At 47.3% G+C, this 16540-nt stretch overlaps 1 protein-coding gene across 1 annotated transcript; it reads left to right on the forward strand.

The window, feature by feature from the left end:
• Nucleotides 1-436: 436 nt before the first annotated feature.
• On the forward strand, nucleotides 437-12977 carry LOC135390732 (vitellogenin-6-like). The gene is made up of 26 exons (XM_064620583.1): nucleotides 437-523; nucleotides 1403-1423; nucleotides 2479-2621; nucleotides 2702-2836; nucleotides 3538-3729; nucleotides 3792-3977; nucleotides 4042-4184; nucleotides 4304-4487; nucleotides 4549-4745; nucleotides 5509-5677; nucleotides 5761-5931; nucleotides 5995-6195; nucleotides 6255-6472; nucleotides 6549-6658; nucleotides 6727-7016; nucleotides 7788-7908; nucleotides 8016-8262; nucleotides 8357-8645; nucleotides 8731-9228; nucleotides 9297-9434; nucleotides 9532-9759; nucleotides 9842-10133; nucleotides 10748-10905; nucleotides 10983-11237; nucleotides 11323-11506; nucleotides 12512-12977. The coding sequence occupies exons 1-26, from the start codon at nucleotides 481-483 to the stop codon at nucleotides 12793-12795; spliced, it is 5097 nt and encodes a 1698-aa protein (XP_064476653.1). The 5' UTR covers nucleotides 437-480; the 3' UTR covers nucleotides 12796-12977.
• Nucleotides 12978-16540: the final 3563 nt, after the last annotated feature.

The following is a 16540-nucleotide window of genomic DNA, read 5'->3' on the forward strand; positions in this document are numbered from 1 at the left end:
TTGGTTAATTTACACGCTTTTAGGATTGTTACGCACGTACAGATTCGCATGTGTATTCACACATGCATGTACAAACAACAGCTCAAATATAAACCTGCCGCGTAAGAAATCGAGTTATGTCCTCCTATCGAAGTGTCATATTCTGGCGGTACTACACAACTATAGAACCTAACCCTGAAGAAGCCGACAAACATACGATAAGTTAAGTACGAGCAGCCGTTATCACTTTGAAACGACTGGGTACGTTTACCCTGGTGACTTTTATGGCAACTTTTTATTTTGATGCGGCAAGGAAACCACTTCATCTCAAGACGTCCTGCCTATCGTCTGGTCTCCTTTACTCCTATCTCGAAAAAGGAGAGGCGCTCCCCGATTGGACAGCTGGAAACCACGTGAGCGGCTAGCGGTGAATATAAATTAGTCAAATCCGTGCCATCACCCATTATTCGGGGTTGGAGGATCCTTCGACCGCCGTCTAACATGAAGCTCCTCTTGGGATTCCTGGCCCTGGTGGCCGCTGCCGGTAAGTCGAACCGTCCGCATATTTTAGGCTTAGATTTTTAGATCTTTAGGCTTAGGCTTAGATCTTCAGGCTTAGGCATCTTCTAGACGATTTTAAAAAGATGCTCGTGCCACCAAGCGCACGGCGCACAGCAGCATGGGAACTTTGAGGGACACTGTTCTGTCGTCTGCTACGGTTATGGTGTATCTCGGCTGACGCCGCTGCCGCACACACCGGGAATGTTGTTGTTGTTCTTCTTCCACCTCCGCCTCTGGCCGCCTCATACTGCTTTAAGGCGCTCTAAGTTCCCATGAACCCTTGCGCGCCACAGCTTCCTTTGCCGCAGGTGGCGCTTTATTTTTGAAGCATGATGTGGGCATGCTTACGCTTGTCCCATCCTACAGTTGGCAATACAAGGTCTATTGGGTCGTCAAGGGAAGTCTTTCATGTTTTTGATCATCTTCGATCGGGTCTAACATGTGCATGAATTCCGTTTATATACCATTGATGAGGCGTAGGATTGGAGAGTAAAACTCGTATATAGAACAGGGAGGTCCAGGAGGTCTACCGCTGTTTCTTTTACCGTTACTTTACGAAAATTCGCCGGTGTCGAATGCTGTGTCTAGTGGTCTTGCTTAACAGGGCATTACACGGCATACAAAGACGACGTTGTCGTCGTGATATTCTTTTCCTCTGTGCGAAAGCATTATGTAATGCATGGAACAGCAATGCCAACGCCTTCGTATATTACTGTAGCTCCTATGGCAAGCGCTCAAGTCTCTAGGAACTTCACTTTATTGACTTGAGCAGAAACTGTCTGCTGGTTTGATATCATGTTTGTGACCATTTTACTTCTTCATCACATTTAAATGATCCATCTCTTTCCTTTTTCTCTTACAGTGTCAACGGCGAACGGCATCGGTAAGTATTCCTCGGGTCCTCCCACTGCCTTCATCATTTGATGGGACGATCTCGCACAGTCGGAGTCCCAAATCTCAAACTCAGTCGATATTTTAACCGTGCGTGTTGTGTAGAAACACAGCTGGGTAAATTTAATTCCCAATATTAGCAGCCGCTGAGGGTAGAGAGCTCCTCGTTAACACGAAACTACAGCGAATAGGCGATTTCAGATATTGCCCTTGTGCTCCGCATGGGGGCCCTCCGTCGCGCAAGTCACGCGCATTGCGTTGTGGGAAATGGTTTGCATTCTTGCTCGTCTGCCTGTTGCTTGAAGGTGCGGGAGGTGAAGGAGAAAGAAAACCGAAACCGTTTGCGCTCTTCTTCTTCTCTCTGACTCATGAACACTAAGTCCCAAGGTGCAGCGGGGCTTTCGCAACACGGCGCTCTCTGGTGGGCCATCCATGCAATTTCTGAAATCGTCTATTAACGCCGCCTTGAATACGTGCCTGCAGTTTCTCGTGTTCCAAAGTTTTCTCCGAGTACAGCAAAAAAAAAAATTGTCTTTTTTGTAGGTAGTTACCCGACATTACAGCCCACTATATCCATCGCTTCCTATGTTTGTTGGTCGTCTGCTGCCGACAGCACAAAAGAATTCGAAATTTTCGTATTTCCTTTGTCAAGACTGTGGTTCTTGTTTTTGCCAGCCTAGCTTATTCTGATAACCTATACATTTTTTATTAACTTAATTTCGTTCTTTAATAACCAGGGATGACGCTTTCGGTTGAGACAATCGGAAAGAGAACGGTAAAACGAGCTGAGCTGCTTTCATACGAGAACGTCCCTTTAAATTCATTTGCGACCGAGGGAAAGCATATTAATGCGAGCAAACGCTAACAAGCAACGATATCTCTATGGTAGTCTAGCTCGTTCAAGATAAAACCGTTGTGCTACTGAGGGGCTGAGGTCGCCGTATACACGGGACCATAGCCTCCTAGCATATGGGAGGCTATGACTGGACTAACATGCGGATCCACGATGCGAACGTCGCTTTTATAAGCCGTCGTACTTTCCACCAGGCTACGAGGTCGGCAAAGAATATGTGTACGAATATGTCGGCAAGATGTACACGCACCTTCCTGAAATGGAGCAGCAGGTCTCCGGAGTAATCTTTAAAAGCAAGATCATCGTTCAACCGAAGGGCCAATACCTCCTCATCAAGGCAAGACATTGTCTTCGTTCTCTACAAGACCACGTTGTCAAGGCCATCGCTCTGAAGTCCGACATATTTTCTCATTTCAGCCTGAGGATGTTGTGTTTGAAAAGGTCCACAAGGACGTGGAAGATTTCGAACACAAGGTCTTTAACTACAGGACGATCGGCGATCTGACGGAGAACTTCACCAAGCCATTCAAGGTCTTCTACGACCACGGCAAGGTAAACAGAGAGTTTGTCCCTTTAAGGCGCATATATCTCCTCTGGGACGTTGCCTACAGTACTTACTCCCCCAAAGGGACAACGCAGTCAGTCAGTCAAAAGGAGCCCATGTAGTCTTGCACGTCTGAAAGAGCAGAAACACAAAGATGAAAGATGGCATTTTGAAAATCGATTGTTAAATATATATAGTGTCTTTTTTGATACTTTACGGGTTTTTATAAAAAGGGGCTTGAGAACAGCATATAAGTCATTTTTGTAGTTGAGTTATACGGCTAAGCGGACATCGTCTCGAAGAGACTATATGTTATCTACAAGATAACTAATTAACTAAAAATAATTAATGTACTCTTTAATTTGCGGATTTCGTGCAAAAGCGAGATGGCAGGACAGTAGACAAACAATGGGAGACATAGCTTTTCACAAAAAAACCTCTAAAGAATAAAAAACAACACCCTACATATTCAACTTGGTGATTAAATTTTTTTAATACGCTAAAAATTATTCAATATAAGAAGGTACTTTCATGGGAGTGTGCAGCCGGAGTAAAATTTTCTTGACGTTTGGTCGAGCAACCTGCCAATGAACCGCAAGAAACAATTTCTTTTAAAAATCAATCAATCAATCAATCAACAATTTCTCTATACTACCATCATCATCATCACCACCAACCAGCAACGACAACAACAATCTCCTTCCCACAGGTGCGTAACATCCAGATCGGTCGCACCGAACCCATATGGTCCATCAACCTCAAAAAGTCCATCGCCAGCATCTTCAACCTGGACCTGGAAGCCATTCAACCGATCCTCCCTAAAGAGGAGAAGTTCTACGGCGAAGACCCCAGGAGGTACTCCCATATTCATGAACTGCCCACCAGCTACCGCGTGTATGAGGTAAGGATCTGTACTCTTCAGCGTTCCCTCTTGAACACTAACAACGCATCCTTGGAACGCAGGATGGACTCTACGGCGAATGTGAAACGCTGTACGACGTCCAAACTCTACCGTGGCCAGGAACCGTCTTCTCCACCGTCCTCAACGTGACCAAAGTGAAGAACCTGGAGGAATGCCGCAACACTCCGTACATTTTCTTTGGCGAGAAACACGGTTACAAGTGTGTGGAATGCGAAGGAGACGAAACAGTAAGGATCCACTCGAAGCCCCCTTCACGATGTGCTAACGCACCGGTTCTTCCTTTCTGTCCAGCACCCCATCACCTCCAACGTAGCCTACCACTACAACATCAAGGGCACGCGACACAGCTTTATTATTGAAACTGTCAAGGCCGATGGAGAAGTCATGTACACTCCATACACACCTGAAGGAAACGTCATTAGGATGCTCCTCAAGTAAGTTTACTATATCATCTACTGCTCACCTAAGGTCCTGGTAGCCTCAATATAGTGCCCTCAGTTGTAGCCTCAATGGTGCGTTGCTAATTCGAGTTTTCGAATTATCCCTTTTCTAGCCGTACACTGACCCTCACCGAGGTGCACGATGTTCGACTTGACATCCACATGGTTCCTGACCTGTTCACCTACAACGACCTCGTCTACGAATTTGTCGACCCCAAGTTCAAAGGGCGCATCGTGGACCTGAAGGCAACGCACCCTCTGGTTGCCACGTACGGACTCCATGCAGACGTCGATGAAGTATGTCGTGGTTATCTTGTCCAAGCACGCATAATTTTAACAAACACGTTCGACTCTTTAGGTTGGAAGGCTCTTCAGAACGTTGGCTGACTTCTACTACGAAGAAGGCGATGTTCCAGTCGCTATCCAGAAGGAACAGATCCCCGTAAAATTCCTGCAGCTCATCTACGCCTTCGTTCTGCTCGACTACCAACAAATCGATGATTTCTACCACAAATTCGTGGAAACCGGATCCGAGGAAGAGAAAGAAGTGTACAAGTAGGTATCTAACGCCAAGGTGACCAGTGCATGACGTCACGTTACACCTGAGCTTCCGCAGTCATGTCTGTTATGCAGCCGAGACCTATGGACTGCTTTTCAGTTATATGGACCTAACACTTAAAGTGCAAAGGCAATAGGAGTCTGAAGCATATTACAGAACGATATCAAAAATGAGAACAAGAAAAGCAAAAGTAAGATAGACACGAACGTAAATGTGCAAGACTACCGACAATGGTAGTCGCTTAAGACGGAGAAGCACGTGTGTTTTCCTAAATGACCTGGAGTAGCCGGCTCTCGTAATGAGTGCTTATTTCTCTTTTTTTTTGTTATTTTCTTATCAACTCAACTCAACTGGGAGAAGCACGTGCGTAAAACGAACTTATCGTGCACCTTCCCTTATTTCGACCAGCATGTCATTGATAAAACGTCGTATTATTCGAACACAACGCCAATTGAATACATTAGAAGTATCCGAGGCTTTGGCCAGACGAACAGAGACCCCAGACCCAGTAGACGAACAGTCCCTGTTCGAAATATCAGCGGCTCCCTGGTGATTTCGCTTCATCCGCGGATCGCTGGATTCTTCTCTTTCTGCAAGTGAGCAGAGTTGTCTTCAGAGGGTTTATTCGACTATTCGACTTCAAGGGTTTTTTTTTCAGTCACCAGTAACCTGCAGGGCTGAAGGCTTCGCCTTAATTGCATGACTGTTTAGCGACGAAAACATCGAAGCGATACTAAGAGACGGTTTACGTTCACACAGGGACGTCTTCGCCGATCTTCTGAAGGTTGTCGGAACGAACCCTTCTTTCCTTTACTCCAAGCACTTGATCCACACGAAGAGGATTGGTGAGGATGAGGCTATTGAAATTTTGCGAGGAATGCCACTTCACATCCGCGAGCCATCCGAAATCCTCTTCGACGAATACTACGTAGGTGTTTGCGCGTAGCGTTCGACACTGTTCACCCTCAATGCGAAAGACGTGCATTACATACAAAAAACATCGAATTGCAGCGTCTCTGTGAGGGCAGCTCCGTCCGGGACAACAAGAACCTGCACTCTGCCTGCCTGCTCGGATTCAGTACCCTGGTATTCGAGACATGCATCGCCAAGTACCACAACACCTGGAACGCTGGCAAGGAAAAAGTTATCTGCACCCCCGCCGTTGCAGCCAAGTACTTCAACGTAAGTTTCCACATACAAAACCAGGCGGACCGTGCGTTCATGGATAACCTTTTTTATTTACAGTACCTCGTGCCTCAGTACGAGAGGGACTTGGAAACATACGATAGGCTCACCTACATCAAGGTTGCTGGCAATTTTGCCGTGAAGGAAGCCCTGCCGTACCTCGAGAAGTACGCCGATGACACTGCCCACAGGTACCCCAAGTACGTCCGTATGGCTGCCATTTGGGCTCTTGCCAAGGTCGCCTCATTTTACCCAGAAAAGGTACGGTTAATTCTCCCCTGAAATGCGATGCGAGGCCTAAAGGCTAATCTCAACTTCAGGTTCGTGAAATCGTCCTGCCAATGTACAACAACTACACTGAATCTCACGAAGTCCGACTTGGATCCTTCATCGTCTTGATGAAGACAAACCCAGACTTGTACCTACTCAAGGCCATTGTGGCTGGCTTGCTCAAGGAGCCCAACACCCAGGTCATCACCTATGTGTGGACCATGTTCAAGTACCTGCAGAAGTCAACACATCCCTGCCACTTTGAAGTGTGAGTAAGACGCGCCGTGTCCTGACACAGAAAAATAATACGCGAGTGGCCTGTAATATGTTTCCCGCCACTGTAGTGCCCAGAAGCTGTGGTACGCTCTACCCATCGCCGCGAATAACGAGACCATCAACAAGGAGAAGTTCGACTGGGCGTATTCCCAATTCTACATGGACGCTGGATACGAACGTACGTTACTGCGAGAACGCTTACGATTTTTCAGTTCTTCTACAAAGACTCTTTTTTTTTTACCACAGCAAAGTACGACTACGGAGGTTACACTCAACTATCCTACATCATGGCCGACGACAGCTACCTGCCCCGATCAATTTTCTTCAAGGAGAATGACTACAAGAACAATTTCAACTACGACACCTTTTCCATGTCCTTCGAGGGATGGGGCCTGGACGGTATTCTGGACAAGGTCTTCGGTCCCAAGATAAAGGGTGATGTGAGCCCATCCCGTAGCCTCTGGAACTACTTTGGAGGCAGGAGGTCAACGCGCGATATTACGGCCAACAAGGAGGTCAAGGAGATTGACCAGAGCGTGAGTGTACATTTAGTCACCTTGGTGCACCCTTGCGTGCATCTTAGGTTAATACGGTACAGGTGGGGACAGAAGTTTACGGAACACGCGAGAGGCGTACTTTTTCTTCGGTGCAGCACCGAAGCGGCTGGCTGAAGCGGGTGAGTTAACCGTTTCGGAGGGGCGGAAGGATGCGCTGTTAGCGACACACAGCGGTAGCTTCCACGTCCCAGACGCCCCCAAGCGACACCGGAACTGCCACTGTGTGTCGCTAAAAGCGCACCCTTCCATCCCTACGGAACAGTGAACTCACCGGCTTCCGCCAGCCGCTAGGGTGTCGCACCGAAGAAAGAGTACGCCGCTCGCGCGTTCCGTAAACTTTTGTCCCAACCTGTAGGTTTGGCTAGGAAAAGAAAGATGTAGCGATGTTGATCTAACGGCGTTCTTGTCATGATTCTACAATGTATGTTCAGAAAGTGGTGTTTGGCCAATGGGGCATCTTGTTTTCGTGATCCATTCAAGATCGCGTACCGACGCACTTTAACCATAGAAGTGTAGTTACTGATCAGGTACAAATGGGGTACTGCAATGGCGAAAGTCACAAAGGTCCGGAATTCCTTTGAAAATGCACTGAACGTGACTTTGTAGACAGGAGATAGATAAGTGCTTTATTAGATAGATAAGTGCTTTATTTAAACATTCTATACATTGCAAATTATAAGCGGGACCGCTAGGCACGCCTGTAAAGGGAGGGAGGGCTTATGCCAATGCTTAACGTTTACGCATTTACAGCTGCACATTGAGCCAAGGGAATACGAAGAGCCTTTCGGAACGTTCAAGTTTGAACTTTTCAACAACGAGATCGCCTTCTGGACATTCAACAGGACTACCTTCGAACATATCTTCGGTGAAGGTAAGATACGAAATACTCGTCTTGTAAGCTCTTAAAAAGCGTTTGCTTTTCGGTTTTAGTTTGTGTGGTATATTTGCTGACACTACTCCTCTTTCTTCCCTCTTTAGAGGAAAGAAGTTTGCCATGGATCAGGTCATTCGCCGGTGATGTCAAAGACTTCAAGATCACTTCATTCGACATGCAGCACGACATGTCCTTCTTCCTCCCTACCGAGATTGGTTTACCCTTCTACCTGGAGTACAAAGAGCCGACTTTCTTCTACTACAAGAACAAGGACATCACGTTTGACGTCAAGACTAACCCTGACGACAACACCGTCACAGAGGTCGGAGCCAAGGTGCACGCCCATGTCATGTAAGTTGAAAGAAAAAAAAAGTTGAAAAAAGAAACAGTGGCTTTGCACTTAAATTGCTTCAACGACGCTAAATGGCATTCCTTCCTTCCGCAGGCTAGACTCCCATGCCATTGAGACAGTCAGCATTCTAGTGCCCTTCGAGAAAGTCAGCGTCGGCGTAGGATACGAAAGTCGCACAGCTGTTTCTGTTCCAGTCAACATTGAGGGGTCAGTCGACCTCATTGGGCATAAGTTCGGCTTGAAGTCTAAGCCTCAGATCCCACACGATGTCTTCTACTACGACTTCAAGCCTTTCTCGTACATCGAAGACTACGAGAACGCTCTGCCCGTGGTTCACGAAGACACTAAGATTGACTTCTTCAGGGAAGAGGATTTGCACAAGGTAACTTCTACACCTCTGGTGTTAGATCCTTAGCTGCTTCAGGACTTTGCTTTCTCCTGCTAACTCTTGATGTTCTCTCGTTCAGTTTGAGAAGGAATACCTGCACGAGGTTCTTGGTGTTGGCATCAAGGTCGACGGACACTACATCGAAACTCCAGACTTCTGGGGAAGCTGGAAGAAGTTCTGGCACACCAACGACTTCCGTCAAAAGTACTACTATCTCTACGAGAACCCACACTGGCACCCACGTAAACTGAGGGTCGGGCTTACACCTGCGAACAGAGATGTCACCAACGAGATCGAGGTTGTCTTTGACTGGTCCACTCTTACACCTGAGACGCGCGGCAACACCATATTCAAATCCAAGCTCTTCCCAACGGAAGCCGATGGCACTTTCCCGATTAAGGATGAGCTCAAGTCTTACACCACTGTCATCGACACAGAAATCTTCCTGAGGGGACAGAAGGAACGCAAGATTAGCTCTGAAATCATTTACACTCGAACCAAGGACCTCCTTCTGCACAACATCAATTTCTTCGTAACTCGTACGCCGTTCAAGGTGACGGAGACAGATGACACGAAGGTATGTTATCTACGATAAAAAGCTAAAACAAAAACCGTGGCTGACCTTGCTGGTATGTGCATTTGTAGATATGCTTCCACGGCAGTGCTAAGTTCCCTGTCATCGATGAAGATACGGTTGACGACCTGAACGTGCTTACGCTGGACAACGTGATCAGCACAAACTTCGACCTATTCTTCGGCAAGGACTGCAAGACGGACCAGAAGGTATAGTCACGCAGTTGCTCAGAGTACCACGCGACATGTGATCTGCAACTGAAGCAATGACCTGAATTTTCTTGTCTTTTTTTTTTTTGCACATTAGGTAGTCCTACGAGGTATCTGGGAGCACACTGTGGAACAGAAATACCTCCTGGAAACTCGTGAACTTGAAGAGCCCGTCGGCAAATTCTTGAAGAACCCTTACAAGGAGACCTGGAAGAAGTGCCTGCGCTACAGAGAGAAGGGAGTCCTGTGGAACAAATTTTGCCTCATCCATTTGTACGAAGCATCGAAGCTCAACCACTTCAAGGGTGACTTGGAATACGAAAACGTAAGCTCAACCACGCAGGAACCTTTCTGACGTTGCTCGGATTCGCCGAAAGACTGTAGATTAATGGTAGGCTTTCGTTTAGCTGTCCGAGCAATTCCTGTGGTACGTAAACTACATCAGGCGCTACATCCGCCACAAGTACTTCCCATGGGTGCACCATGTCGACGACCTGCACGTCAACAACCCAGAAGGCCGCGTTCATGTTGCCGCCAACTTCAGCTACTACGACCCTGTCGTGGATGTCGAACTGCGTCTCCCGCACGAAAACATCTATTACAAGCAAGCTCCCGTGCCAGAATGGATCGTCACCCCGAGGCATTACAATTTCTTGGAGTACACCATGTTGTCGGAGTACAGCACACTATACAGACATCGTAAGTTCTTCAAAGCGCATTAAGCTACTGGGGCAGGTTTCTTCTACAAAAGTCATTGGTTCGGCGGCGTGCGTCTTTATACCGAAAGCTCAACAGTAGTGATGAGGTCATTCAGTCCATATCCATGTAAAAGACACAAGAGCAGAAGTGCTAAGGCTAAAGCCGCTCGCTCTTTATCGACAACTAAGAAAGAGAGGGACTGCCTCAGCTCAGGCGATGCTAGCTCTCCGGAAAAATATTATTCTCCATTCTTGCATTTCACTGGCACCAGGGGCGGATTTAAGGGGGGCGGGAGGGGGCGACCGCCCCCCATACGGCTGCGTCCCCTATGTAAAAACCCTATCTCCTGGATGATGCTCTGCCGCTAAGCACAAAATTTCCTTCAGACCGCTTCTTCCCCCCATGACAGATCCTTAAATCCGCCCATGACTGGCACTGTCCTCAACTGGTCGGTACCCATCAGGCACATGCGAACGAAAGCTACGCAATTTTGAACACGTTTCTAACTGAGTTTGTAAGTTGCAGAATGCCATTTTACGTCATCCTGCAATCCTGTGTGTCCGAGGCACGTGAAACATTACTTTTTCCTGACAGAAAACATTTTATTTATGTAGGTAACTGCGATGTCCAAGGCCCGTCTATCAAGACCTTCGACGGTGTCTTCTATGACCTGCCGGACACTGACTGCTTCAAGGTACTTGCCAAGGACTGCTCACCTCACGAACACTTCCTTGTCCTGGGCGCCAAGACCCACAACGTCAACTTCCAGAAGGTAAAGTATTCTTCGTAACTCCCGAATTATAGAAATTCTCGTGCAGCACTGACATGTACGATGCTGTCTCCCTGCAGGCCCTTCGAATGTTCATCAGCACATTCAAGATTGAGATCATGCCCGTAACTCCAGATACTGAGCCCATCGTGCGCATTAACGGAAAGAAGGTCCCCATAACTATTGAGGAGCCATTCAAGCAGTACATTAACACCGGAGTGCGCGACGTCGAGCTCTTCAACATTGAGCGACTTGGCCAAAACCATTTGTACAAGCTCGTCTCTGAAATCTACGGTCTCCGAATCTTCTACGACGGACAGGGCATCTTTGTCCAGGTACGTTACCTTACAACTTGGCCAAGGTTCACCACCAGATTCACTAGAATTACGATGCACAAAACACGTCTCCTTCGTTGGCCAGGTGGCGCCCTACTACAGAGGCAAGGTATGTGGCCTCTGCGGTGACTACAACATGAACAAGTTCAAGGAACTCGTCGGCCCCGACAAGTGCGAGCACTACAACACCACCACCTTTGGATATAGCTACGTTATTCCTTCGAGCGAGTGCACTGCCCCCGAGTACAAGAGCCCATGCACCATCAAGCGTAAGTGACAGATTTCTGATTTTTTTTCTTTTTCTGTGTGTGAATGAAACAAATTAGGTTGTGTAAGGTGCAGCTGCAAGAGCTTTCCGAAGAAACAAATTCCGAGATTGCAAAGTACCATTCCCCGTTCAGGATCACACTCGAAGGAAAAGTTCGCGTCTTTGAAGATAAGGAAGATAATGGCGGTTTGGCAAGCGGTTTGGTCAACTTACTTACCTGGGTTGTCATAATACGCTTCTAGAGCAGAGGCATCCTGGTACTAAACCGGCTATATCGCTTCGTTTTAACTTTCGCGTCGCTGTCTCACAGACGAGCGACTCAAGGAAATAACCGACGACAGAGCCTTAGGGCCGTATTGTTAAACTATCCTTGTCGGGACCTCGACGTTGCTCGAGTTGCTCCCCAAGACCGGTATTGAGCTTCAAAAATCGACCTTGACTCGAAACGTCCACGGAGCGCAGGGTATCCTTGGCACTTCCCTCGATGTACGGTACACTCGGTACTCCCCTCGGCGACACGGTAGCACCGGCGTTCCTATGAAGCCCCGTGGCGCCTCAAGAGGGGCACAGTGCCTTCCACTGACTGCAGTGGGTCGAGTGGCCGACGATCGTTTAAAAATACAGCCGTTACCGTACCGGTAACATTACCTTAGACGATGGTGGCATACCTTGAGCTTGAGGGAACGAGAAGACACACGAAGAAGTAGACAGGACGAGACTCAAAACCAGCAACGAAAACGTTTATTGATCAGGAAAGAGAACCAGGAGGGGGAGAGGAGGTTACAAAGGGCCTCAGGGAGAATGACCGAGGGCTGGCTGACGCAAGCATTATCCGAGTCCATTGCGGCGGCTTCAAGAATGACCCGGTTACCTTAGTTGGGACTCTCGAAGGCAAAGTCCCTGCCTTCCACGGTTCAGTATTCAGACGTGCGATACTATACGTAGGCGTATTTGAGCGTACCACTATGCCTTACATATGCTTCTACAACTCTCATCCTCGTTTCAGCTGGAGAAACATGCACGGTAATGCGCACCAAGACAATTGAACTTGGAACCGGCAAGAACCGCCAGGTGTGCTTCTCCATCGCCCCGGTTGCCCACTGCTCAGACTCCTGCATTGAGACCCGCTATGTGACCCGCGAAGTGAGCTTCCACTGCCTTCCGGCCAAGGACGCCACCACCAGGAACCTCGTAGCCCAGTCCAAGGTCCGACCACTCATGGAGTTCCGTCGCAAACGCGAGGACCACAGGGCCGTCATCGAGTACCCAGAGGGCTGCTACAAGCCCTGAACGTTCTCCAAGGTTCTCCGAGGAACCCCATGACAGCATTTAGAACCTTCATCGCGTCCTCAAGAACATTCCACTGTTCATATACATAGTGTGTAGTCCGTTTCCAGTCATGCTTGTTTCTTGTAAAAAAAGAACAAAGATCTAAGATGCCAATGTGAATAAAGAGAATGTGAATATATAAAGTTGAACTGTCATCAATTTGATTGGCGTGGGGAAACCATTTACGGAAGATTACGGATGTCTCGCATGAAAGCAAAAACCTGAGAACGGAAACCGTCGAGATTTCGGACAGACACCGTTTTTCGGCGTATATCTCACTTCTGCATGCCATCTGCAATGCAATGGGCTTTGCAGTATATAATTTGTGGGTACATGAGTTGTGAGTCGGGTAGTGGTGACTTCCACGACTAAGGATGATTGTTGGAAGCACTCGTTTCGCGAAATGCGCAAAAAAGTATGTGTTCTTGGCCTTATGGTGCAATTGCAGGGATTAGTAGACGACCCTATATGTTACTGCTGGAACGGTGTCCCCATTTGTTGCTATGGCATGACATTGGTGCGATTCGTTTATGGAACGAAGTTCAACAGCAATCCACGGTATCCGATGCGATGCCCATGCTCCAAATGTGGCGTCGTAGCGAACGTTGAGCACGTCCTAATAGAATGTAAGCTCTACGAAACGGAGAGTTGGCAACTCTCTGCTCAGATGAGTGGTGCTAGCCGACAGACGTTCAATCTGGCTGAAATGCTTGGCCCATGTCAGAGCTATGTGCAACACCGTGGAGGTCTTCTGATGTTCTTGGAGTTCCTATTGGCTACCGGTTTGCTCCAGACGCTGTAGGGTCCTCCCCTGCATCTTAAGGACCATTGGCGCTTCTTTCATGTGTTTCTTTCTTCCTTTTGTGTGAAGTAGCGCTGCACAGCCAGTGGAGGGGAGTTCAAGAGTTGTACTTGCACACAACTTCATTTTCATATTTCACATCTCATGTTTCGCGTGTAGCGTTGTAGTGTACTGTTCTCAATCGGTGAATCACCCCAGGCCATAGTCATGATTTATTTGTTGTTGACGCGAAAGTTGAGTTCGTCAACATTAGAACATAACTTTACATGCTTGGTAGCAAGTCTGAGCAACAGTCATGTTTCCACCACGTCAGCAGCTGGGTCAGCAGCTGGTCAGCAGCTGGAACAGTGATAATATCTGACGTCTCCACCTTGGCCGCCTCTTCCTATCGGACGGCATGTTTAAGGAAAAACTTGCATGATGCTACCGAATTACTAACGCACCATCTAACAACGGCGAGTCCAGTGAGCAGACACGTTCAGCAGACAGCCCCCCAAATGTGCATAAATGCGTCTTTTAGAGTCACCGACAGAAAGATAGTGCATCCGATTAAACAGTGCAGATTCATTGCTGGTGGCAAACGACCTTAGGGTGAATACTGTGTGAATGAACTGCGTGAATACTTAGATGAAATCTGCTCCATGAACAGACCAAGGGAACAACGACTGTCTGCAAACGGTCAGGTGAATATGCATAATTTCCAATCAGCTTACGACTCATGTTCAGTAGGCCCGTAACATCACGTTGGCGTAATGTTACGTCTAAAATATCACGGCACGGTGGAATGTGGCATCCACATCAATCTCGTTCGCTTCCTATACCAGCTGGCTGGCAACACTGCCGTCGAACCGCCGGTACCTGCACTATTTACTGTATTTATTTTCACTATACGATGTTGCAAGACAGCGCAGACTGCACACGACCGTTACGCTGTTGACAATGAGATAAAGGAACCTTCTTATCGTCCATATCAGACTTGTAGACCGGTCAATGTTATATCAACATGCCTCGTGCGGCTCTTATAAGGTGACTGACGGTCACTGAAACACCAGCCAGTTTATCTTAGCTCCTCGACTGGAGGAGATAGCGGTTAAACGTCATTCTTCACACGTGCATGAGGGGGTCCGACGGAACTGATCCAAACCCACTGAAGAGTAGTGAGCCACTACGGCTGACCACTAATGTATGTTTTGATTCCGTACGTCACAAACCTCTGTAACGTTTGCTTTTACTTTGTTGTCAGTGACCGATAATTTCAAACAGCTAAACATAAAGCTCTCAATCCTCGCTTAGAGATTTATAAATGGGCTCTGTGACTCATCTATAATTATACACTGCATCACCGCCCTTCCGCATATTAAGTTATTAACCACCGAAATGATCGTCTTACACTGTTAGACTCCCTGGTCCGACAACTAATTTTGGACTGTTTACTGCCGTATTTTATGATGCTGATGTTTGGAATTCGCTGCCTTTAAATATACGACCAGGCCACGTCAGTTCGTAAATTTAAACAGGATGTCAAGCAGTTATTTTGCGATGGCATACTCTTCATTTTTGATCTTGTAAATGTTGAACAATAGGCTGTAATTGTTGTTGTAATTAAAGTTGTTGTTGTTGTTGTTTAGTAACATGGTTGTATTGCGTGTAGTGTGTGCTATTACTCGTGACTGTTCCTATCGAGACAATGTTACTTTGTTGTATCATGTTTGAATAAGGGACTGCACCACGTGCTTGCCCTGCAGACCCAGTTGTTCCATGTCTATGTTCTCTCTGTCATGAAATAAACTGAAGCTGAAACTAGATTCGAACCCAACACCTCCCAGTCTTCAGTACGACCTTTTGGCTACCACCAACGCGAGGAACACTTGTTGAATGTATAATAAGCCAAATTTTTAAAAAGTCCTTGCTGTTCAAATTATTTGAAGAGGTGGAGTACCGTTAGTCGCGATGGAACACTCCGTTCCATCAGAGTGTCGTTTTAAAAGGCAGTCACAGAAGTTCTGGGACCTTCCCGATGTCGTTGCAGTAAAAACAAGAATTTGTAGTTGGCGGGCTCTCGCACTCATTCGTTGAAAGTTTCTTTTCTTCGTTGTACTTATTTCTTCGTTGAAAAATATTTTATTGTTGCGAGTCATTGGGGCCCTGTCATGCAGGCCTCTACTCGCTGGGTCACCGGGCGGGGACGGACCGAGCCACGTGAAAACAGGAAGGTTCGTGCCCAGAAAAGTCTGCTCGTGTAGAACTTTAGTCGTCCCAATATATCGTACACCAGGAAGGAGAGATTTTTTTTTTTCTCCCGTACTGGAGTTGTTCCTATGTGCAATCAAACAACAAATACGTGAAGTGACGATAAATGAGGAAATTTGACGCAAAACGTGTGGCCCAGTTCCAAAGGCAGGATCCACCGCATGCGCCTCGATGTGGCCTTTACAGCTCAGTGGCGTTACCGCTTGAGACAAATTGATTCTCCCACCTGTTGCCACTGCGGTGCTCTTGAGGATCTGGAGCACATTCTTCTTCATTGCCCTCACTACGAACCTTCCCGAATCACACTCTCCGAGTCTCTTCGTCAGCTGGACTCTCGCCCTTTCTCCCTACCGAAATTGCTTGGTCCCTGGCCCAATCCAGCCCAGCAACGCTCTGCGCTCAAAGCTCTTCTGACATTTCTGGACACCATCGGACTTCGATCGTTATTGTAAAGGGGCTCGTTATTTTATTCCCCCCATTCCACCAAGCACTGGGGTAGAGTATCGCCTGTTGCGATGAAACTCCCCACTCTCCAAGGCCGAAAATAAAGTTGTTGTTGTTGTTGTAGTTCCAAAGGGCAGTACGCTGGTCAGTTTGTGACATAAAATGATGATTGAATGATGATGTGAACGATGGCGATGGGTGAATAATGAT

This window comes from Ornithodoros turicata, chromosome 4 (genome assembly GCF_037126465.1).
Source record: "Ornithodoros turicata isolate Travis chromosome 4, ASM3712646v1, whole genome shotgun sequence".
Lineage (NCBI taxonomy): Eukaryota > Metazoa > Arthropoda > Arachnida > Ixodida > Argasidae > Ornithodoros > Ornithodoros turicata.